General features: G+C 37.8%; 1 protein-coding gene across 3 annotated transcripts in view; it reads left to right on the top strand.

Annotated features, from left to right (window-relative positions):
- The first annotated feature begins 710 nt into the window (after nt 1–710).
- znhit6 (zinc finger HIT-type containing 6) overlaps nt 711–26,044 on the top strand; it is a 33,648-nt gene continuing 8,314 nt past the window's right edge. For 2 of the 3 annotated variants that reach the window (XM_062424424.1, XM_062424423.1), the window contains exons 1-8: nt 711–839; nt 1,718–1,783; nt 5,524–5,630; nt 5,924–6,009; nt 8,581–8,684; nt 19,876–19,944; nt 20,279–20,359; nt 23,810–23,890. In XM_062424424.1, coding sequence (XP_062280408.1) covers nt 724–839; nt 1,718–1,783; nt 5,524–5,630; nt 5,924–6,009; nt 8,581–8,684; nt 19,876–19,944; nt 20,279–20,359; nt 23,810–23,890 — 710 coding nt within the window. In that variant the 5' untranslated portion in view covers nt 711–723. Of the gene's footprint in view, nt 840–1,717; nt 1,784–3,044; nt 3,168–5,523; nt 5,631–5,923; nt 6,010–8,580; nt 8,685–19,875; nt 19,945–20,278; nt 20,360–23,809; nt 23,891–26,044 lie in introns of all 3 variants that reach the window. The other variant, XM_062424425.1, reaches the window with a different exon arrangement.

Raw genomic sequence — 26,044 nt, 5'->3', positions numbered from 1 at the left:
AGAGGAAAGAAGAAAAAACAAAGTTCTGAGACACAAATCTGTTTTCAGTTTTTGGAATTTTTCTCTAATCTTTGATTTTATCATTTGAACGTTTATTGAAATTAAACCATGTGAGAAGTTTTGAGGGGAAAGTCACTAGATTTGGTGGAGTTTTAACAACACACGGATATCTGAAATGTGATCCCGACCATACGCACTGCTTATGTAAAATGTCAAAAGCCATAAAGGCTGGAAACCACTTGTTTCATATTTAAAAATGTGTTGTATTTTAAAAGCTTGTTATATTATTCATTGTGTCAAATCCTTATGCGAAAAGTAACTCAAGCTGTCAAATAAATGTAGTAGAGTAGAAAGTAGCCTAATATTTCCCTCTGAAATGTGGTGGAGTGGAAGTATAAGGTAGCATAGAATGGAAAGTAAAAGTAATCCACAAGTGTACAGTACACAGTACTTCAGTAAATTTAGTCTACTTAGTTAGCCTACTTTCCACCACTGGCTGTTTTGAGAGTCACTTCTCAAGAGTCACTTCTCAATATTTCCTTGGCCGTCACCGGAAGACGTTGTAGTTCTTCTCTACCGACACCAGGAGGCACTAATGAGTAGCCTTCAAACCGGATCTTGTGTCCACGTGTTGCCGGCGGAAGTAGGTTTGTTTTGATGCAGACTTCTTGAACTGCTGTGTGTCCAACGTGTGGCCACATTTTCCACGTTTTCCCTTTTTAAATGTGCTCTGCAATTTCACCAACAACGGGCGTCATGTCAAATGCGGAGAGTCAAGAGGACAACAGCTGTCAAGAGGAAGAGTCGAGAGCGAAGAAAAGGAAGATTTCTCTGGCCAAGTAAGTGTTTAAATGGAGAGGGAAATTGTGAAACAAGTAGCAGTAAATGGGAGACGTTAGTAACTAAACTGACAGCTAACTTCAGGTAACACCGCCGCTGTTTCGGCTTAAAGAGTGAACAGAGTAGACTTTATTTTTTAATTATTGAATTGAATTGTCTTTAGGCTACTGTCATTGCATTGAGGTCAATACAACGAAATTTAAAACAGCTCCATCCTCGGTCATCACTCACACACACATCTAACACTTAAATAAAAGAAAAATAGATAAAATATGTACACATATACATAAATACACACATACCCATGCACACATACATACATAAAAACTCCTAATTTAAAGTGCTTAGATAATGATGTATAAATCATTTTTAAATACATTATCATCTGCGTTTATTATCTACAGAAGCTAGACGCACGCATCGTTTCCTGTATTGTGGGTTGTTGGCAGTGCAGTCTTGGGATTTAACAGTTATCATCAATCGGAAAGAGGCTCATAATCATCCAATCAACTTAATTTAAGAGAATTTAGGGCTTTGAGGAGGACACCTACCTGTTCTGCCGTCACTCATCAAACCGAAACACCTCCCTTAAACTCTCAAGATCCTCTATCTTTTACTCAATACCGGAATCTCTAGTTTCTATGAGGTGTGTCACCCAACATTCTTTTAATCTGAATAAATAAAGATAATTAAAAAAACAAAAACTGACTGACTTCAATATTTCATACAGATTGGTTCATTTGTTCCTGTAAAGCTAACTTTTATTTAGGTGGGGTTATCTGTGTGTGTCCATCTTATAGCCTACAGTTTTTCCTCAGTGTTGCATCTGAATCTTTCCACAGTTTTGCACCATGTTGACATTTTGTCTATTCAACAGCTGTAGTGTGTGTGGATCGGAGGAAGCCAAGTACCGATGTCCCGCCTGTCTCACACATTCATGCAGGTAAGATTATTGACTAAAGTAATACATTTATTTTATCTGAAAAGACCCTGCAGCAGTGATTCCCAACATGGGAGTTGGGTGTGCCCAAAAAGGCTCCTAAACAAATACAATAAATTATATAAGAAAGACAAAAGATTCGCCTCCACGTTGTTATTTTAATTTTTTTCTGACCTTCCGTTGTGCTTTTTCTTGTGATATATTGGATGCTTTCTCCTCTTCAAGCCTCCAAATATTTAAGAAGTTAAACACTTTATTTAAACTGACCCTAACTGATTTACACACTAAAGGTAGTAACATTTAAGTGGCCATTACTTCGTTTTAAGGAGTCACAAGCTCTGTACAGAATTTATAGCTTATTATGTCACTTTCTTAATGGTACACAGGCCTACATCAGTATGTTTAAATCCCATAAAGTCATTTTTTCCTTATATTTGTAGATAATGAAGTACTTTTATTGCAAAGTAACAGCAAGTGACAAAGTAGTGATATTTTCTGAAAGTTCACTGAACTGACCCTTTTAGGATAGAGACTTGAGGCTATTTCGCACCGATAGAGCTGCCCATATCCTTTATATTGTTGTAATCTTTATATTGAAGATCAGAAATGCCATGATCACAATGAAAGAACAGTGCTGTAAAAGTATGTTGATCTGTTGCATAGGTTTTAGGAAAGTTGAAGAAAATCTGACCTGGATACTCCATGCCTGGGCCAATGGTTTACTAAACTCCATTAGAGCTGCCACTAATAATGATTTTCATTATATACTAATCTGACAATTACTTTCATGATAATTGTTTCAGCTTAAAAAAACAAAAACATCTTCTGACTGTAACACCAAGATAGATCCAATTAACTCTCCCCTTTATATATTACATGGATGGTTATTGTTAGGTATCGATTTGAAATCATGATCTTTTTGTTCCCCAAAAATAAAACTTGATTAAACTTGGCTAAATGATCTACAGTCAAAGTTGAAGTTGGAGAAAATAAGTCCCAAGTTATTATTGTGTAAGAGTTTTACACTCAAAACAAAAAAAAATCCATTGACAATAGTCTGGAAACATGAGCAAAATGTAAGCAAACAGTCCCACAGCTGTCATCACATTGTGACTCAAATATGTAACATTGATTTTTTTCTAATGTTCCAACTGAGACCTGCTTTCTTAAACCCATAGATGTTCTTACTTTGGCAGAACATGTTGTGTTTTTGCAGGAGCTTGTTGCTCATAGTAAGAAGCTGATTGAGAAAATATGCTTTCAGGGACCTCGAGTTATGTAACCCGTGAGCTGAGGGGACAATGGGATCGGTATTACTAAAAGATGTGGCCTGTGTGTATGCAGTGAGGAATGACAGTAAAGCAGGGAGAGTCCAGACAGATTTAAGGTACACAATATAGCTGACAGTCTTCTGTCGTATCGAGTACTCCTGGACTGTGTTAGTCCTCACTTGTCTACTGGTTTTTACTGGTTTTGTAACTGAGTCAAAGTGAACACAGGCAGCACAGATACATTCAGTGTCATTTCCACCTTAACAATCTGCACTTGCTCTCTTTTTCCATGACCTTGGAGGATAATATGATATTTTGCAGCACAATTGCCTGCAGATTTTCCCAAAAATTAAAGAAAAAAGCCAAAACCCTCTATCATGTCATCAAAAAACACTTGTTTATGTTGTTAAACCTTCAGTGAGATCACATTAATCAAAGTTTTTTTTCCTTTTACTTTCACTTGATCTTCTGTTAAATCTCTATGATGAGATCATATAATTTCATACAACATAGAAGCTGTATTCCATCTGTGTCTGGTATTGATAATAAAAAAACCAAAGAAACAGTTCTTCTTTTTTCTGATAAAAAACAATAATCACTAAAGAATTATGCAACGTTAGTTATAAAAAAATGTCTTCTGCCTTTGCCTGCGGTAATATAATATTTACGATTGTCTTGTGGCCATGTATTTGTTTTTACTGACTATTTATTTTGATTCATGGCCGGGAACATCATGCCACAGTTAATAGCAACGGTCCGTGGCCTATTCCTCGAATTCTGTGGATGTGGAAACATTTACAACTTAACCTTCAAGTACTTAATGGCATGTTGAAGGTCATATTTGAATTAGTCGTTAAGATTTATCGGCGGGCACTAGAGAATGTCCCTCCCCGTCTCTCATGCCTGTTGTTTTGGGCATCATTCAGCGTTCTTTTTGCATAGTTTCAACAGATACAGTCTTCATCTGACTTTGGCCAAATACCTGTCTCTCAACAAGTGTCTGAAATTGTGTCTTTAAATGCTGGGATTTATTTCATTCAGTGAGATCTTAATAAAAGCCTTTTTACAGGTATTTGAATAATCAAATTAGTTTTGGTAATATGCTAATGCTTTGATAAATTTCAGTCACTATCTTTCACTTACTGTGTTATACTACTGTGTGAAAATACTCCTTCCCAAATAAGAGTCCTGCATTTAAAATCCTATTTAATTAAAAGACATCAGTTTAAGCAAAATGTACATACAAGTATCAAAAGCAAATCACTGATTGTGACACAGAACCGCCCCATTTAATTCTTGTGTTATTTAGATCTGAAATGATTAGTTAATCTTACTTGATCAACAGAATATTAATCGACAACTATTTAAGATAAAGTTATTTTAAGCCATGCTAGAGGTGGCAGTCTGTGTCGGTTTACCACTTTGGTCCCAACTGAAAAAACTTCAACTATTGGATGATTGTTGTGAAATTTGGTGCAGGTATTCATATTTATCTCAGGATGAATCCCACAGACTTGATCCTCACATTTTTCCTCCATGGCACATATAATGTTAACATTTTGGGTTTTATAGAATTATCACGACTATGTAATGTAGTCCTGTGAAACTAGGTAAAGACATTTTTGTTCCCCAGAGGATAAATTGTAAGAACTTTGATCCCAAACCTTTTAATCTACCTCCATCATCCAATCAAATTTTATAATTGTCCAATACTTTGGTTTGCACCTAAATATCTGGACAACTGGTGATATATCCATCAGCCTCAATATTGAACTTTGTGATTAGTATAATTAGCAAATGTTATCATGCTAGTACACTGAACTAAGATTGTGAGCATGGTAAACATTATACCTGCTAAACATCAACATGCTAGCATTGTCATTGTGAGCATATTGATGTTAGCATTTAGCTCAAGTACCATTGTGCCCTCAGCAAAGCCTCAAAGAGCTGCAGGCTCTCAAGTCTTGGTAAATGCCAGTGAAAGCTTCAAAGGCCAACTACTGTTTTCAACCTCCATTTAAAGTGAATTTAACTTGCTGCATAGCTGTGCACCTATTAGCATAGTGAAGGTAGGAGAGTTTCAGCTGGTAGTGAGTGAAAAAGTGGAGCACAAATGCTCTCAGCTTCTTATGATTCTATCTTTACTGTCTGGGCCAGTTGCCCGTGGCGATAGTCCGCATAATCATGAATCAGGAAAAAATCGGTTTGTTTTCTTTTCTTCGGTTTCTTTCCTAGCACACAGATATTGAAAATCACTCTGGAATGATGATAACCACTTTATATAACAAGAGAAAACCTAGTAGTGTTTGTCCACCTGCAGTACGAGTTATTTGTTTAAATTAGTCAGGTGTTTTTGCACTGTTTTCAGTCTGAGTTCAGCAGACAAACTGTCCTTTAGATAATAGATCTTAGATAACAAATGTGAAAGAATTGAAGCCCTACTTTAAAAATCTCTCTTTCTTTGTCCTTTAGCTTGCTGTGTGTGAAGAAACACAAGGGCGACTCGGGATGCAGTGGAGTTAGGAATAAAACGGCCTTCGTGACTCTCTCACTGTTTGATGAAATGACACTTCTCAATGGTGAGAATATCCTTCATATACACTATTTTCCAAACCATCTGGCCACATTAGACAACATTAACATCAAAAATAATTATTATAAAACATTTTTTTGCATAATGTGGGTCATTAAGAATATTTTTCTCTTGGATGGCAGTGGGTGTGTGTGTGTGTGTGTGTGTGTGTGTGTGTGTGTGTGTGTGTGTGTGTGTTTTAAGCATAAGATTCAGTTCATACAATTAATGTCAGGGTTGTTGGATTAAGAAAAAAACACTTATTTTTATGTATGTTTATTATTTATTCCCTACCTGTAGACTACAGGTTTCTGGAGGATACAGGGAGGTTTGCTGATGGTGCCAACAGAGACAATCTCATCCGGACCCCCCGTTCTACTTTAAAAGTAAGCCCTTGATTTATTGATGAAGTTATCTCCCATGACTCATGTTGTGTACTGTACATCAGATGCCTGAAAACGGCTCGGAGTAGATTATGCTGGAGCCAGTTTACCTCTTAAATTTATCTGAGTGTGAATTAACATAGCAGTATAATACTAGGACAAACAAAATCAGCCTCCTCAGGATGAATTATAATAACTTTGGTGATTCCTTAACCGCGCCGTCATAAGATCATAGTGTTAATTCATCCAGTTTTCTGTTTATTACCAAATAAAGTTGTATTTTGTGTTTTAGCACCAATTAACAAATGTGCTTACAAGACGTTGAACATGATTAACATTATACTTACTTAACATCAGCATGTTAGTATTGGCAGGTGTGTATGTTAACATTTAGCTCAAAGCACCACTCTTCCCAGGTATCTAAGTAGCCTGGCTGGAGACTATTGCTTAATTGGTAAATCTAATTAAAGAAAAACAAGGAAAAAAAGATGTTTTTTATGATCTAGATACATCTAATATATCTGGATGTACTATTAAATTTCACACTCCATTTGGGAAGGGCATTCTAAAGTTATTGTCTCATTTTGTTCAAATAATAACACATGTATGTTCTTGATACGAAGAAGAATTGTTTTGGTATTTAATGACTGAAACCAGATGCTGCTGTCTGCGGTGTTGTCACTACTGCTCATGTGTTAGCTGTGAAAAGGGCAGCGCTTCATAACCGTTCAGGCAGTTCAGCAAAGACTGTTCTCCGGAGTGTTGAAAAATGATCTTGGCACAAAAAGATGGTTAAATTGAAAGTTTATACAAGGTAAAATTTGGAAGCTTCTGGGTACTGAAAGCACTGTTGAAATGTATCACAAACGAAATCATTTTTTATCGAAAGCAAGAACAGACTGATCCCAAATACTGACCACGTTATTTAAAGAGGGGTGTGTTAAGCCAGTGCCTCTACTGACACGGTTTATTAGGATTACTTTTCAGAAATGACCTGAGTACAAGAAGAAATGATGTAGCAAATAGGTTTTTATTTTTTTTATTTCTTTTTAAGTGCAACATTATTACTTGCATTTATAACAAATATACGTAGAAAAAGAGTTTGTACCTCCTCGAAGTCACAAGAAGTAAACGATAATTAAATACATTCATTATAATAAAAACGTAATAATAATAGAAACCAACAACAAATGTTTTTCTCTGTGCTTTTATTGCTTCACTGGTGGTTTGTTGCTGCAGTTATGCAATGCTTACTGCAGTTGCTCCAAACCACAGACACTGATTTATGTAATATCCAGTGTCCCTGCCAGCTTTCACCTGTGTTGTTACCACAACACAAGACAAGTAATATTTGATCGTTTGGATTAATACATTATCTTTTAGAGGATGCGAGAGCTGCAGCGTCACAAATCAATCAAAATAATGAGGCTTATTCTCAGCGAGAGATAAAGGCTTGGCACATGATGAACTTTGGGATTTGGGCCTCCTCCAGAACATTGCAAGTGCTGTGATCTGTTATTAGCTTTGTGTAGCTCTACCTTGTTAATAAATCTCTTTTAATGTCTCTCACTACCTGCCAATATGAAGTCATGAAAGAGCTGCATGGGCGCCAAAAAGGAAAGGCCTGTCCTTTCAAATTTAGATGAGGGAAGTAAGGAGGAGTTCAGGTCATATTCAGTTTAATTGTTAATGAAACTTGCACGGTCAGATTTATTGATGCAGAACAGATGTCTGGTATTTAGACTTATTTGTTCTTGCAGGAGATGTCTCCCCCCCCCACCCCTGACTGCCTTTTCCACTGAGCTGAAATGTCAGTCGGTCTGTGGTCCCAACAAATCTGTTCGGGCTCAAGAGTAGAAGCTCGCTGTTACATCCTGTTTCACCGAACAGTTGTTTTGTCTGGAGCAGCCTGCTGTGAAATCTTTATTAATGTCTTTAACTGTTGCGTTATTCAGTTTGGCTGTATGAATCTTGATGTGTTTGTTTTTTTTTGGCTTCTATACAAAACTCTTAACTATACTTTTAGTATTTCTCTGTGATATTACTGTACACAGAAAATACTGTTGCTGTGTCCTAATTCCATACTACAAACTAATTGCCTGCAGTATGCATTATATATTAATTATGATGCTGGTTTTGCACTTTGCATACAAAAAAAAGTCAACATACTTTAAGAGGAAATTATGTAACATGTACCATTGGATGTCAACCAAACTATGTCTTTGGAATTACAAATTAAACTTGACAAAGACAAATAAAATGTTTTTCCAAAGACTTATACTTATTTTTTTTGTTTTCCAGCACCTGCAACCTATTTAAATATTGTTTTGCTATGAACTGCTTTTTTCTCTCTGTGCCTTGCGTTGTGACACAACAGTGTCCATTAAGAGCACTAAAGTGTTGTTTATGCATGCTGACGGTTTTAAGTAGGGTTACTTAGTTTTTTCACATTTTATTGTGAACACATAACATACTCACAACATATTTCAAATTAGCATGTTATATGGAAAAATGACACAGCTTTAGTTAATATTGCACAGAATATATCATATCTTTATTTTTTTGGTTTTTCAGACCAAGAAGCTGGCATCCAATGCCAGGAAAATGAACATCACGTTAAGATTCCTCCCCATCACCTTCACTAAAAGCAAGGAAAACTCCACCTTCTTCTTTACAAAGTAAGTACAATCACAACATATTCAGACTGTAGACAGAATAATTACAAACATAGGACTGGAACTGTTAAACTATTTGTGTCATCCTTTGCTGAGTAATCTCAATTTAGTTCAAATCAGCATTCATAATGTTGGACTTGCACCGATTTATGATCATATCAACAATTGAAGAGGAAATTGCTGACAATGTACTTATTTATTGGGCGATGGAGTAAAATTGAACTACGAACTGTATAAAATTGTCTACATTCAGTAATTAATTGTAATCGTTCTAATTATTATTTTTTGGTTAGTGGTGGAGTCCATCATTTTTGTGCTTGATTGAAATTGCCTTTCCAATGCAAACTGTAAACGATAAGCTTCAGTTAAATAAAAATAGAGTTAAACCATTAGAGTAAATTCTCCCTCACATTTACATTAACAGTGTATTATATCCTCCAGCCATTCATCAGTAGACTTTTGTTTAATTTTCATGCATTGGAGATCAAACATAAAGTAGACAGGATGATTGAAAAATCTAGACAATAGCCAAAGCCTTTATGCACATGAGAAAGACCACAAAACAGTCATTGTCATGTTGAGATAATACTGACTGTGATGACATAGTTTTTTTTGTTTAAGATTTATTTTTGGGCTTTTTTTTCCCCTTTATTTTAGTCAGTATCTGGCAGAGAGGCTGACAGGAAACAGGGAGAGAGAGAGAGAAGGGAATGACCCACAGCATAGGTCCCTGGCTGGATTTGGGACACTGATTATGTGGCATGCGCTCTAACCACTTGACCAGCAGGGCAGTTTTTGAACAACTGTAAAAAAATAAATAAATAAATAAATAATAATAATAATAATTCTTAACAAAATGATTATCTTACACAGATGCTACAGTATCACTGAAAATACAGAGCACAAACACAAGTAATACAACAGTACAGGTGTTTGGAGTTCCATCAGAGCAACACCACTACAGGTATTATCCAAACATTTTGAGACTGTTTATGACACGCTCAGTCACTGTCAAAGACAACACTTCACGGTTCTCTGGTGAAGTCTGCAGCCAAATGAGCTTCTGATTAGTGCTGTTAAACTTTGCCACAGGATGGCACTCTTGTTAAGCCCTAACAGCAGTTTGTATCTCGTGCTGGCTCCTCCCTAGTTATCTCCTGGCTCTGCATGGTGATGAAACATGGATCTCTACTTGTGTATTTTAAATGTGAGAAAGATAAGTTATCTGAATTATCTGAGGTATTGGCGATATCAGCAGAGCACTCTTTTACAGACTGAGTGAAGTGAGGGTAGAGAAATTCTCAAGGGAGATATGGCCAGTTTCACGTAGTATGACAGAGTGTGCGGCACTGCTACACTTTAAAAAACAGGCCTGTAGTAGCAATGATGTACAGCAGGGTATCCTCCACACTGGAAAGTTGTAGCCATTCTGTTGGCTCTTGTCAGTTCAATATTTATCTTGTCGTCAGTGTTCCAAAACACAAGACAAATCCACACACAAGTGTACACATACTACACATGCACTTTCTCTGAGCATGTAAGTGCAATAAACATAAATTATGTTGCATCTATGATCCAGGCAAGCTATCACTGGGCAGTTATAGTGCTTCTCTTCCATTCTGATATTAATCAAGGTAAACTTATAATCTAGATTTTCATAAAATGAAACCCCAATTTTCATAGTATTTATGGTCTTTATTCTCTTCCAGCAATAGCTATTAGATGTTTCCACATTCATTACATCATTACATATTTTGTATCAGTCTACGCTCGATTGAAACTGCCTTCACATGCAAACCGTAAACTGCTGCAGGACGAGGTAAAAAAAATAGTTGAAGCTTTTACTGTGTTTGTAATGAGCCTAAATTCTTTACATTTACATCGACAATGTATTACACCTTCCAGCCATTCATTAATAGACTCTTATGTAAATTAATGCAGGTCATTTACTATCATGATGTAGGTCTAGAGTATAATTAGTCGATCTATCCTTTCCAAACGGGGGTATTCTAAGGCATATAGATAAGTAGACTCAAGTAATAGCATGCTCTGTACCACTAGACAAGGTTGGTTGGTCTCATCAAGTCAATTTTTGTCAAGTCAATTTTATTTGTACATCCCAATATCGCAAGTCACAAATTTGCCTCAGGGGGCTTTTAATCACCACCCTGTTGTGAGAAGGTCACCGTTCCGCTTTGGCTAAGCTGCTAACTTCCATCTGCATTATGTTAAGGGAGCTAATGTCACCATTATTCAAATCCTTGACATTTTCATACATGTAAGTAGTTTTCTAATGTGTTGGTGCTAAGGTGTTGTTGGCTCAGGTAAGTAATGATGTTCAGGAAATGTAAAACATCTTCCAATAAGCATTGTCTTGTGGGACATTAGCTTAACTGAGTGGAAAAAAAGAGAGAACAGAAAAAGACAACTTCTGGACAGTGAAGAAACTTTGGAAAATTATGACAAAGCATTTTTATGATTCATGTATTATATTACACTTAACACACATCATTTAAAAGGTATGCTTTGTTATCTAACCTGTCCCAAGTGAGACCCAAATTATTTAAGTGTCGTCAACATGCAGACTTGTAAATTAGAGACTGAACTCTATTACTTCTTTTAGACCCCAAAGTTGTGGGTAATTCTTTCGCAGGGGCACTTTTCCAATTTACCCAATTCAACTGGTGGTCTTGTCATGTCTGGCATCTCTTTTCCCTCTTGGACAACCTTCTGTCACTCATTTTCCCCTTTCTTTTGAGGCTGAGCCCTGCCACTCTAATCCCTCAGTGGAAGAATAGAGGAGGGGAAGAGGGGAAAATGGTTATTGAACTGCATATTAAAGTTTTACAAGTCTGAAATGCCCAGGGACAACATTAGGTGCCAATCAGGATTGCCACTAAAAGAATCCTTTGTCAGTCCCTCCAGCTGGCTTTACGTTGTTACTTTCCCTCTCACCACCCTCTTTTCCATCCTTAAAGTCTACCACTCTGTCATGTCTGTCTGTGATGTTTTGCAGGCAGTGAGTTAAATGTGCATGTCACATCTCAGGGTTAGGCAACATTATGTCAGGTTGTAGTAGCAACCCACCCTCCAACATGCCCACCCTCCAACCCAACGCATTTCCAACCCAACACTTTTGAAATGGTGACGCTTACAAGTTTTTGTAGGATGAGACTAGTATACCTTTTTAAGTTTTAGTTATTTCATACATGTTTGACACCTGGGAAATGTGCTAAATCCCCACAGCAGCTCCAGCAAAAGCCACACCGCAGCTGCAGTCTCCCGTCCAGAAACCTTGAGCCAGCTGCTCAGCCTCATTCCTTTGTTTAGTCTGGTAAATTTCAGTATGTCTCACTGCGAAGATTTTTCGGCTAACCACAACAGTGTCCCATTCACAGTGCAGCAAACGGACACAAGGGATGGGATGAAAGGTGTACAATAAATTGTGGGAGCTAGAGAGAGAATGTGCTTCAGAATGTACCAAGTACATAATATAAAAAGCAGATGTGTGAGCAGTGTGACTGCAGCTGGTTAGCGACATATTCATGCTACGCACTCATACTGCCAGAGAAGGATCATTACTGGCAGACAGCAGACTAGAGGGCTTTCATGCCTGGCAAGTGTGTGTGTGTGTGTGTGTGTGTATGCGTGTGTGTGAGTGTGAGTTTGTGAGCATTTGTCTCTTTGATTAAATGTTTGTACGCAAAATAATGGTTTGCAACTACTTTCTTTCCACATGTTGCTGATGACTAATTTCAAAAACAAGACACGAACAGTAAAGAGATTGATGAAAAATTACAGGCTCCCTCTCAGTCCAGCCTTTGGAGGGTAAGTATATAATAGCTGGCATTTGGCAGAACATTGGGAGTAGTTGTGTTAGGGTGGAATTATGTTTTCTACAGCCTCAGCTTGGCATGGCAGGGCAGTTTCCTCATAGACAGCTTGAGTGGACTGGACAACACATTGCAGAAGCAGTTACTGTGGATAATTACTGAACATATTTCTGTAATAACATGAAATGATTAGTAATATGAGCTGGTATGGACTTTTATGACTTTGCGCCACTGACAGCCGTAGCATAATTATGATTAAGTTTCACACAAATGTCTAATAGGATAAAATGATGAAGTGATGACATTTCATATCCAAGAGGTCAAAGGTCAACTTCACTGTGATATCATAATATATAGCAAAAAACACTTTTATGGCCATTATTCAATGCCATAACTCATTAATAGAAGGGGGGATTGTGACCATATATTTCACATTTGGTTGGATGCTGAATTGGTGACGTTAATCTTGGGTGCCCACCTTGAAACTGTGGTGCTGTTATTAAATTCCTTTTAAAGTCTTCACTACAAATACTATGAGTCTGAACAGGTCATGAGTATAAACTGCAACTTCACTGGTTGGCGGAGGCATGCAACCATGAGGCGGCATTACTAGGTTGCCATGTATGTCAGTCTCCCTTGTATTGGGTATTAGTCTCAGTTAACCTCGGCTCTGTGGGTTAGGGGTGGACATAATTTGCAAATATTGACAAACGTTGAATAATAATGAACTATTTCATTAGACAAAAAATAATTGTTTTGTTAAATGAAGTAGGGTGATTATCACCCAAATGTAGATTCCTGGATTGAGTGAACTGAGTGCATAGGTCTGTTTGAGAACTATTTGTGTTGGTGTGCCTTATTTAGGGTGCCATTTTAGAATGTCAACCTCCTTCCAGTCATTCTGAAGTATTCAAAATGCCTCATCCACCATACGCATTGGCTATATCAGAATGGGGAGCTCTTCCTCTTCCCTTTGTTTTCTGTTCCCTGTGGGAATAGACCATTTCCTCTCCCATTGCTTCAGCTTTACGTAGAGCTACAAAAGAATCAAGAACATCGTCTCACTCCTTTTTTTCATCTGCTATTTCTTTCTCCAGTTCTTTAATCCATAAAGGCTTTTCTTGCTCACTACACCCTAGTATATTATTGCATGAAATGAAACAGATAAATGCGCTCTCTTTTTTCTGTTTTTTTTACTGGTTGCACGATACTAAACGGCATGTTTCCACACCTACTGATTACTTGTACACAGCAGCACTACAATTTGGGAAATTGACTGACATTTTTGCCAGCAGGCATACCGAAGCCTTCACCACACACAGTAAAGATAATTAACTTGAGAGCTGCAACACTTAATCAATTAACCAATTACCTGCTAACCTTTAGATTAACTGCCAACTATTATGATAATTGATTAATTATTTTGACTAATCACAGTAAAACAAATATCTGTGGACAAAACAAGATATTTTTAAGATGTCACCTGGATTAAACAACTAATCGATTAATCGAAAAAAGTAATTGAACATTGTAAACTTTAAAAAATAAATTGTGCATTCTTTGTAGTTTGCTTCCATCCAAACTATAACAGGTTTTGCTTCCAAGCAGACTTTGAATCTCACAGATCACCACAGTCATCTGCTGCTGGGAGGGTGTGGGAAAGATGCAACTGCATGAGATGCCATAGTTAAAGCTTGCCATCAAGTGACAATAGAAAACAGGTGTTGTCTCAGTAACCCAGTTAGCCCAATTAATGAGACATTCAGTCTCAACAAAGTGATAGTGTTGAGAAATTGTATGTGACGAATGAATGCACACATGTATGAAAGAAGACAGAAGGATATTTCACCACAGATTTCATGGCGGGAGACGGGACTGCTACTTTTCAAAAATGAAGTTCAAACGAAACAATCAGCTTGAACTTCAGTCAAATGTTTGTAGTTTCCAAAAGACAACCCTCTGGCTGTCATTTGCTTGATTAATCACTGCTGATGCAGAGCAGAGTCAGTGCCGGCTGCCTGTCCGCGACAAGCGCCGCATCAGAATGGCAAGCAGAAGTTTCTCTAGGGTTGCAAATGCTGTCATCACAATTGGCCACATAACTGAGAACTACATGCTTCTCGGTAGTTGTGAGTTAAATAATTCCAAACTGTAAATTAACCAGAAACCTCAGTGTGCTGCATGAGCTAGTGAGAATATAAACCTGTCATGTGTCATATTTGATTGATTAATAATTCAGTTTCCATGTGTTAAAAATTAATTGCATAGTTTTGTACTAAGAAGAAAAGAACAGTATAACTCCAATGTGATAATGACTTTTGGCCATGAAGCGTTTCTCATTTTTAAGCCACACCGCTACTTTGGCTACATCTTTAAATTGGGCTGTTGGTCCACTACTTTGGTTTTGAGCAAAATACTTTTACAACTTTTGGATGGATTGCTGAAAAAGTTAGTGCACACAGTCATGGTCCCCAGATGATGAATTTTAATGACTTGATTATCTTCTGACATTTCAGCCAGCGCGACACTGGTCCATGTCAGTTCATGACAGAATACATAAAGCTGATGACTAGGCACATTAGGCCCAATTTACATTTTTTTGTCCCATTAGTAACAAAGTTGTCTCCCCCGTTTTTTTTCAAAAACATTTTTTTCAACCACAGTAATGATCATCACAGCCTTAGCTTGGCTGTATGTTATTCTTGACATTCACACACATACCTAGACCCTACAAGTGATAGCACCTTTGTTTTCTGGGCTTTTTGGGGAAAGCAGATCCACGACTTAACATTTGTCCAGCAACTGAGGCTCAAGACAGAACTCGAAAAAAGGATCTTAAAATGCAGCTGCCTGTAATCTTTGTCTTTTCTCCCTTTCATCCATCAGCCTTTCTGCAACCCCATCCTCTGGCATTGTGAATCCAACCACGGATACTGGCTTTATTTCTTGTATTTCAGCAAAGAGGCCCCAAAGACCTGTCATCTCATTCCACAGGCACCCACTTGCCACCCAAATCCTGGCATCTGTCTCTGATGGGGCAGATACACAGGACATACAGTTTCATATGTTACGCCATTTTTGTTGGATCTGTCCAATCCTTAATCCAGCCAGATGGATTTCTGCTCTGACTGCCAGAACACCAGTGAGGTTTTCTGCTCTCTAGTGTTGATGGCACAAGCAACTCCAGTCGCGTGTTTAATCAACAGTGTGTGCGTCCTTACTAATGAATTCATCTTTATTTCTCAGAGTCTGCTTTATTTCTGTCTTTCTCAGAGATGCAGACAGTTGCAAAGACTTAGCTCACTTAGTTTCAGTTTAGAGAGACAGCCAAAGTCTCATCCTGGAAAGCTAATGGGTTCAGTATGCTTATGACAAACTACTGTAAATTGTCAGATTGTGGGTTTTTATTTACCTCAGTGGCCTTTAATCGGGACAGTCTTATATTAGAGACAGGCATTTATTTCTTATTTTCCTTGTTGCTCCAGTTAATTTTCAGCTCAAAACCTCCTCCATGTTGACCTGTTGTCTTGATAAATAGTTATTATTATTATGCTATGCCCATTTACACAGAACTAACTCCATCGATACAGCAAGAGTCCCATCAGGTATTCCACTTTTCCCTTTTCCCTAAACAATGTTAAGCACAACACTTCCTCCAGAACTTCGACATTAAAAGTTTTGCATCATCTGTCTTAAATACCGCCTTTTATATGAGAATTTGTGGTAGTTTATATGACCTTTTGTCTTACTGCTTCAAAAAGGCCACTTTGTTTTAAGCTTACTAAAGCTTAAATGATTCACATTTAAAGCTACAATTGTCAATTGTACTCTCGCAGAAGTTATACTGAATCTGTAAAGAGAAGAACAAAGACAGCACATTTCAAACCCCAGACACGAAGCCATGTATTAAACTCCTATTATGGAGCTACCTTACATATGAAAACCAGCGCTTGATTAGCCTATATATTATAGCATTCGTTTTTACAAATCCAGCAATAGACTTGTTACTTGGATCGTGATATTGAGTTGAGTATATGCATTGAAGGACACATATAACTACTACCAATTAAAGGAGGAAACTGCAACCACTTGGGAAGCAATATGAAATAACAACGTCCACCCTCTCTGCTCAATTTAGGTGGTTCAACATGATTTGAAACCTTATTTTTTCCCAGGACACTGAGGTTTGAGTACATTTAACTGCCCTCACAATGGGACTAAATAAACAGAGTCTAGAGCTCAAAGTATAACTTCTAGAGCTGAAAATCCTGATCATCAACTGCCCCCCAATACCCACAGAGTCTGGACTCTGGAGAACATTGTTTCTCGCATGTATACAAATACTGAACACATATACAGTTATAGATTGATACCCTTTTCTGTATCAATTATGAACTAAGAGATTTGACGAAAGTAGGTTTTGTCCTTTAGAAATGAGTAGTTAATCAGTGGTACAGTATTAATAATGAAACATGTTTACAGTTTTTCCACTTTATACTGGCCAAATGCCAATCCTTTTTTATATAGTTAGGCTTAGTTCCTGTGGTCCCACAAGCTGTTTGATGAATAATCCCACTTACAGGAAGGAATGCCTTTTAATGCAGGCCATGTAAGTTAGCAGATTGTGTATCAAATAAAATCTTGTTGGAGTTATAAACCTTTCAACATAATCTTTCTGTGAGTTAAGCGCTTAATCGCATTTTGAACAAGCATGTTTTCAGGAGGAATTGTATTCCTCATACACAATGACACACAGGAGCTGCCATGCCTAACCAGCTTTTTGCTGTTTGCTACTGAAGTCCTTTAGAGTTTGAATGTTTTGCTCAAGGCTCTTCACTAATAGCTGTTGAAGGACTAGGCAGTGCGTCCTCATACTTTTCAGCAGTTTCTGGTATTCAGGGCAGCCGTCCTCTACTGTGGGTGCTCATGTTTTGACTTTTTTATGCTTCTCTCTCCTCTTTTTTCCCTACAATGAATGATGGCACTTATCCCAGGTATGCACTGTGGCCTTGCCTGAAATGATTGCATGCATCTTTGGGCAAGCCCCTTTTCCATCAAAAGACATAGTTTCCATTTGCTGTAATGACAGAATAATGGCATCACACCTGGTGCTCCACCCTCATTTTTTCTTGCACGTACAAACACATACACACCTGCGCATATATACACGTGTACACACGCTGACGCACCAAAGAAGAAACTCAGCCAAAACTAAGCAAACATATAAATTCCTGTGACTAAGGGGTTAGAGGTGTTGGGTACCTCCTACAGTTGCGTAGGGAATCCCCACCCAGCCCCTTGCCTACACTCTTAACACTGCCTCCACTACCTACAGCTTTACCCCTCACCCTCTCCTTACAACCAAGTGGAAACTCATAACCACCTTTCATGGGGTGTTTTGGCTGTTCTTTGCACATTTTTTCACATTTGAACTCCTCCTACCAACCTTGTTTCTGTTTTCAAGGGAAAAAAACATGCCCTCTGTTCTATAATGCTGCCATCTGGATCCACAAAACATCACAAGCATCAGAACCATGTCTGCTGTCCAGAGACACATGGGATAGAGCAGAGTGGCTTGGGCCAATGATTATGGAGTTTTGCAGAATATGTACTATGTATTTTTTTTTTTTTTTGTTTAACCAGTATTTTGCTGTTAGTATATGGCATGCTAATTGCTTCTAACAAAGATAGCACGGTAGTGATTTTAACACAAGGACAATACATACAAAGACTATCTTGAGCCTTTGCCAATACAAGAGAACAAAAAATAAGACCTTATCAGCAACTCTTGGCAAGTATTGTAACTGTTAAGATTTCAGACCTCTCCAGTGGTAATATTGTATATGGAATACACAGGGACTTCTGTGTGTTCAAGGCTTACATTTTGGCAATTTTCTGAGTAAAAAGTAGAGTGCACACACTGTTGTCTGCTCCCACTGTTGTCTGTTTATTTATTTACCGTTGCTGTGCAACGTTTCCATCAATCAGATCTTCCTCAGGCGCAAACAGACTATAAACATCACATACACAAATCTTTATTCTTGATTCTACTTTTTGACATGATGTTACTAAGTCCAGCACCAGGTGAAGAGATTTTTGGATGTACAATACCATTTTGGACAATTGGATATTTATGCAAAAAGTAAGACATGTTGACAGACAAAATCATGCTTCCATCCAGTAGTGGTGCAGAGTCCCAGAGTGAAAATACCTGCACCAATTAATCTATAAACACAATAGTTGATATTCTGTTGATTGGCTAATCTTCAGCTGTATTTGAAGATTTATATGACAAAAGCATGCTAAAATGCTAAAAATTTAGCATATCACAATGCGTTAGGTAAAGAAAGATATTAAAGTCTGCATTGCATATATCAAAAAAAACCTCCAAGTTGTGCTATAAATCTCTCTTAGGGAGTACTAAGCCCTAATAACAAGGTCTTGTATGTGCCTTACAATTATGCTTTGCGTCTTTCTAAGGGCATGTTTCATCTTCATCCTTAGATCCATCAAGGCCTCAGTCCTTCTGCTCAGCTGGAGGAGGGGCTGATGAATCAGCTCCGTCCTATATATGGGAAATTCTGTGGTCTTGGTCAGCAAGTCTTTGTAGTTTATTTCAGCCCAGTATGCGGGGCAAATGACTCTGGTAGAACACCAGTTATTGATGCCGTTTCTTAGTTGCAGGAAAACATACTTTCTATGTTTCACTTTTCAGTGTGACAAACCGTGACAAACTACTGCATATAATGACATTATACAAGTGACCAGTAAAACTTTGAGATATTAGTAATTAATCCATTAGTTTATGATAATAAAGAAGCCTGAATCACATCTTGTTATTCATGTCTCCAAACTGATATATTACATATTGTTGACTGTTACTGCATAATGAAGACATTAGGAAGTAGGAACACAGCAGCTGTTTAGGGGATAAATGTTTGGTTGTAGAGCACGCCCAGCAACCCCGAAAACCCAACCACATTTAATAGTTGCTGCCCAAAGCATTACCCCAGAATAAGTGATCATTATGTGATATCCCCCAGCTGGTGTCCGAGTATTGAGTGTATATGTCATGGTCTCCATGGTGACTGGTTTATTCGTTTACGCGCGCACACACGCACACACACACGCACACACGCACACACGCACACAGATGGACAAAATCTTGGAAGCCGCCAGGCGTATTGTCTCGGACAGATTAAGGCTGAATCCATTTTATGCTCTGAATTTAAACAAGGGCATTTGTGTTTGACTGTGAAGGGAACAATGGTGACCTCATCCGTCTGTTGAAAAACAAACATCAAACACTACTGTTTTCGATAAGCTCGAACTAAAGATGTGTTTCTCTGTGTCTCATTTAGAGAAAAACTGTTCATGTGGCACTTGAAGCTCATCTTTCCTCAGAGCAACACAGAGTTCAGTCAGAGGAGGTGAGTTACACAATATTCAATTTCTTTTAATGTTTCAGTGCCAGTGTTTTATTAACTATATCATTCACGTTTATGCACCTATCTGGTTTTATTATTTTAATTCTCAGAGTGAAGTTCTTGTTGCTGTGGAGAACATTTTAGTAAAGCATCATGTGCACAATCTGTAACTTGGCAAGAGTGAGCATTCAGATTTGCACATGTTTGCCCAGGATGAAAAAAGCTGCACAGAAACATTATTTATTACTACAGTGATTTGACTTGATTTGGATGCTAACATGCATCAACTTTCTCCCACATTTGTTTCCTCCTCCAAAATCTCTTTTCTTGTTTTTAGGGTGCCTGATGGGAAAACCCTGGAGCAGATCTTGACCCCTTATATTCACCCCACAGAGTCGGACCCTGTGGCACGTCAAAAGTGAGCTTTGTCTTCTTAACGCTTTATTTCCTTGTAGTAGTTTTGTTTTTTGATCATTAGAAATGTTTGCCTACCTGTTTTGGAAAATGGCTCTATGTCCAGCTGTGTCACTGTTGTCTGGCACTGCCCAGCGAAACAAAGTGTGAACAAAGAAGCCATTAACATTGATGAATGGTGCTGCTTAAAAGCTGAAATGATATTTGACACAACAGGATTTCAGCTATAAATACCCGCTGCATAGATTTTGCTTTACAGTTCAGTGATGATTTTACCCATTAATTACACCACATTAACTGTGTTTACATTCTTCAATTTACTTAAAAACGGACGTTACATTAATTAAAAAGAGTTGGTTGATGCATATACTTGAAGAACTGGAGTTATATATCTATATAACTTTTTTTTTTTAACTTTCCCAGTGTTATTACTAATAGGAAATGACTGCCTACTGTCATTATGTTAATGTTCTTTGGTACACTGATGTAGTGAGATTATTGCAATGAGCAGAAGGTTTGCAGTGGAGCTGGCATTGCTAGATGTGTGTCAGTGAAAAGAACAGAATTACTTAGGCTGTCTTAAACCTCCTTAATGTAATTTTCTCTATGAGCAATTTCCGCCAGCATCAGAAACCTGCAGAAGAAAAATACATGCAGCCCATGCTGACAAATCACAGTTCTCACAGTATCCTTGTGGTATCTCTGAAGCTGCTGCAGCCCCAACAAGTAGTTACATTTTTGAGGAGCTGTGCGTCAGCTTTATGGCAGCTCCATGTGTAGGCCCCATTGGTACATCATAAACCCTTAACGCACATCTATAACTCAAGCTTAATCCTAAGATAAAACCTTTTTCAGCCATTCGGGGCATATCATAACCTTTTATGTTGATATGGTGAACTTACACATTCAGTTACAGAGCAGTAATCATTAATTTGGAGTTGAGTTTCTGGCCACCGAGTGAATGTAAGTCCAATTTGCACTCTTCTTTAGCTCTGTTTTTGCTCTCTATTGACTCCTTGATGCTGAGCAACCAGTGTACAATGAGGTTTTGAAGCTTTTTGTATGAAAACAGCTGCCTGCTGCACCAAAAACAATGCTCTGAAAGTGCAGAGAGTGAACCAAGAGTTGCAGCTGGACAGCTAAAAAGTGAAACTCACTATGAAGCCCTCTAAAGCTGAGAGGAACTGCACAATTGTGTAATGATTCATCACTCTGAATGACATTACACATAGTTATTTGATACATTGTTATCATGAAAAATATTGATTATAGCCACTCTAAGGGTATGCCACGGCCATTGTGATGAGGCGTTATTTAGTACTTAAGGTATAAGCAGGTTTCTAACCATGCTTTTCTTAATCATAGTATATACAACTTCATTTAATCACATCTAATACAGTTCCTGCTGACGGTTTGTGACACAGAATCATCTGATAAGTTGTCTTTTGAAACTGTCTGGGAAAGTGCAGGCACTGTCAAAAAATACTTGGCAGGTGATTGGATGAATCATCTGTCTATCACGGGCTATCACCTCTTGCTGTCATCACACCTAAATTACGCCTGTAGCTGCCAGTAATTCTTGGACACTTATTGGTCTGAACCAGCAGCGGTTTGGCCACAAGCACATAACTTGAACCCTGACGAGATGTATTCTCACACAATCTTGCGATATCATGAATCCAGCCGCCTCTCAAGGTAAGCTGAGTTCAGGGGTAAAGCCAGAAAAACTAGATTATGTGTTGCATATAGTGGTAGAAGTGTCACTAGCCAGTATTTTTTGTTGTCACTGTACTTATGAATAGACATAAAAATACTTAAAACTGATTATAGACCACCAGTTTGGTAAATGGTTTGTTTTCATTTGAAAAGTTCAAATAAGTTCAAACGAGCAGTTTTACTGTGAAGCTGTGTTCAGTTAGTTGTTCTTGTTCTACACATGATAGAGAGTGATGAAAACAAAACTAATTGAATTGCTCAAAAAAATTACAGTTGAAATGCAGAGCCAGTGATATGTGCACGTCAGCAGCATGGTTTGGAATCAAACACCAGCGTGACGTAGACACATTCGTCTGCTATTACACCGTAGTGTCCTGGGAATATTACATAGCATAGAAGCAGTTTGAACATGCATGTACTGTATATGAATCAGCTTCTATTGCCTGTTGTATTTCATGTAGTATAATATGAGTTTCATCATTTTGTTCTGTAATAAAACCATATGTAGCCATGACTGCAGTTTTGGTTTTGATGATTTGTAGCAGGTCCACTGTTGCCTGCACGCCAGACCAGAACCCCTGTAATTGAGTTTGGCAATGGTGTAGTTTAAGGACTGTGCCTCAGTTACAGGCTAACTACAAAGCAGTCTGCATGTACACGAGCCCTCGTATGAGAGGGAAAGGATTGAGATGCAAATATAGCTCTCGACTAATTCGTGATCACTAAGTGTTTTTTATGGCTGCTTTGCTCCCACAACAAATTTATTTCTAATTGAAATAAATTGAATGTGTATGAATTAATTTTACACTTAACACTCTGTTGATGTGTACTCTCCACACCCTTGACACTGTTGTGCTGCTTTTGATCTACACTCACAGTCCTGTGGCTCTGTAAGAAATATTTTGAAGTTTTTAACACTCCGAGAAAGTTAATGTTTCCTATTCAGCATATACATAGGTGGAGTGACTCATTTGACTAGATTTATTTGTGTGAAAATCCAGTCTGGGAAAGTAAAGATTTTATTATTCAAAGTTAGTTTTCTCTCCTGATCTTTCATATTAAACCAACTCAATCCAATTTTACTTTTGTTGCTTTTGCTCTTTGTTCCCACCATCTTACTTTTCTATGTTTATCTGGGTAATTTTGCTCTAGCTTCACTTTCTTTTTGTATTCCCCAAGCAAGTTTCTCCCAATATATACCTTTGTCTTTGCACAAGGCATGCTCTTTGATTGCTACTAAACCCACTCAGTATTTCTTACCTGGACCTCTAACAGAACAGTGATCTGACTCTTCTGACCTAATGTTTGTGCTGATAACCGTCAGCAGTAAGCACTCTACTGTAAAACCTGCAGCGAGAGCATACTGTAGACTGTTGGAGCTATTAAAATAGACACCTGACTTGGACCAGTGCCAACCATCTAGACACAGCCTTTCTGCTTAGTCTGGATTCAAGTGAGTGGGATTTAACTCTCCATGGCCCATTTGCTTGCTGTTTACAGTAAACTCGGGTGCCATGGCTATCACCAGCATGGAGGACTGTCTCTTACAGAAACCTCAGCCAGAGCTTATACATATATCCGTCAGCAAACCAAACAAGTGTACATTCGGTCTCCACTGTGCTACGCTTGTTTTGACCTTTGCAGAGACGACCATAAAACACCTTTTGTTCTTGTCTTTTTTGGTAAACTTGGGAGTTGATGCACTAAGTGACTGTGTTGATGTGAATTTCTGTTTCAGGTTGAAGATGTATGTTCATGCCTCGTTTGATCACGTGAAAGTCTTCATGAAGGCAGAGGGGAGAAAGGCAAACTCTGTGAGGTGAGATATAGTGATTGTATGATACTTTCCTGCAGGGCTGCAACTAAAGATTATTTTCACTTTCAACTAATCTGTCCAGTATTATCTTAATTAATCATTTGGTCCAAGGAGACGTTGTTGCAATCAGTGTGTAAAACACATACACATCTTTCTTGTTCAGGTTCAAAATAATTTGTAGTTACTGTGTGTCTCTCAGATTAGCAATACTGTAAAAATGCTCCGTTAAAAATAGAACGTGCAGTTTAAATATATATATAACCACATTCACACATGCTACAGCCTGACAGATATTGGATGTTTAAAACACATATTTATACATGAGAGCTAAAAAAAAATCTTATAACAATCAGCCAATATTTGTTTTTCAACATAAAAAAACATACATTAAATACACATTTCTGTTAATTATCCATTTCATATTGTATCTTTGGCATTTCTGCACTGACATGTTTTGTTACTTATCAGCTATCATACCCACTGATAGTCTGTGATGAGCTAATAATAGTATAATACTATTGTTGCCCTGCACAATAAAACAAACCTTTGTTATAGGCAATTATGTTTAAAAATAAAACAATGTGTTTATATTCATTTTTTTATTTTGAACTAGTATAAAATAAAATGGAAAGCACTTCTGTAATCTCTCGAAGTGTGTCGGCCTCCTGTCATTTCACAGGCATCCTATCCGTGTGACTGTTCTGACCGTTTGATTAGGCTTGCCAGTCATGACAGATTTATTTGGTGTGTATGAAATCGACATAATTTATTTATCAACCTGACATCACTGGCTTGTAAATTCCTGCAAAGCTACTCAGACTTTTGGCAGCGAGGCCTCAATGGGAAGGTTTTTCTCTCCCCCGGTTTTCACTTTAACTCCAACATCGACAGTGCCATTGGTCAAGAAAACACTCTGTAACTTTTATCTTTAAACTCTATTTCAGCTTTTTCCCCCCACTTTCTCTCTAACTCTCTTGCTGTGTTCATAGTTTCTGTCATCTTTGCTCTCTTCCCACCCTGTTTGTCTTCCTTTGTCTCCTTTTTTTTTTCATGGGGTCGTGGGATGGTGTTGATAGCATTAATTTGCCTCGCCTTCTTTTGGATTCTTTGGCTCTCTTCCATTTCCACTTAGTCATGGAGTGAATGATGATCCTCGGTGCTCAAAATCATTACCCCCCTGGCCTGCATGAAACGTCACGAAACCTCCCTTCCCATCTCTCATCCTACTAACATACACATGCTCCTTTTGTTTTTCCCAGTGGGCTTGCAACCTACTCTTTGTAAGCAAATACATTATATTTTATGACAGCATATAGAGAGGAAATACTGAATGAAGAGAGTAAAGATGTGACAGATTCATGTGAGCCAAGATGTAACAGGAACTGTCAGGGTGTCACCTTTTACCCTTTTTATGAATCTGATGAAAAATCTGAATGCTTCAAAAATGTACTATAATCTATGATGCTGCAAATCTTTTATAATGTCAGCGTTATAATGACAGCCATTCTAGGTAGTGTATAATGCTGAATAATCACATATTATTAATACATAATCATCTTCAGGGCGGAAAGTTGCTACATATTTTCACCCAAAATACTCACATTTCTTAAAAGTTTTATGTTCTCATGTTCTTGTGTTTCCCTGTGTGACACACATCTGATGGTAATCCCTGTGATGAGAAATCTTCAAAGTATGTTTCTACTAATATTGTGAGTGTGAGGAGGAAAAACTGTCTATAAATGCAGATTATACTGCAGACCAGTCAGCTACTAGAGAATGTGTACCCTTTTGAGTCACTGTCTACTCTAATGCTTGGTTGTTTTGCTTCACATGTAAGATGACAAAAATGTTAATGTTAATCAGGAAAACAAAGCAAAATGCTGAAACTGAGAATCTTTAAAAAGCAAGTTATATTTTTATGCTTACATTTTTATTTCTAAGCATTTTTAAAATAAAATACAGAAAAAAGTGTCTTAAAAAAGATGACCAAAGATAATATGCCCTGATTGCACATAAACACAACATTTCTGATCCTTAATATTTCACTGAATCGTGACTGTTGCTCGCTACCACATCAAATCAAATCTTTTGATCTGGCAAAATGGCTCATTGTCCATGTTACGTTTGTCCTCTGGTGATATTCACAAATAAATGAAT

This window comes from Scomber scombrus, chromosome 8 (genome assembly GCF_963691925.1).
Source record: "Scomber scombrus chromosome 8, fScoSco1.1, whole genome shotgun sequence".
Lineage (NCBI taxonomy): Eukaryota > Metazoa > Chordata > Actinopteri > Scombriformes > Scombridae > Scomber > Scomber scombrus.
The sequence above is the reverse complement of the archived record's forward strand: the minus strand, read 5'-3'. Positions and strand labels throughout refer to the sequence as shown.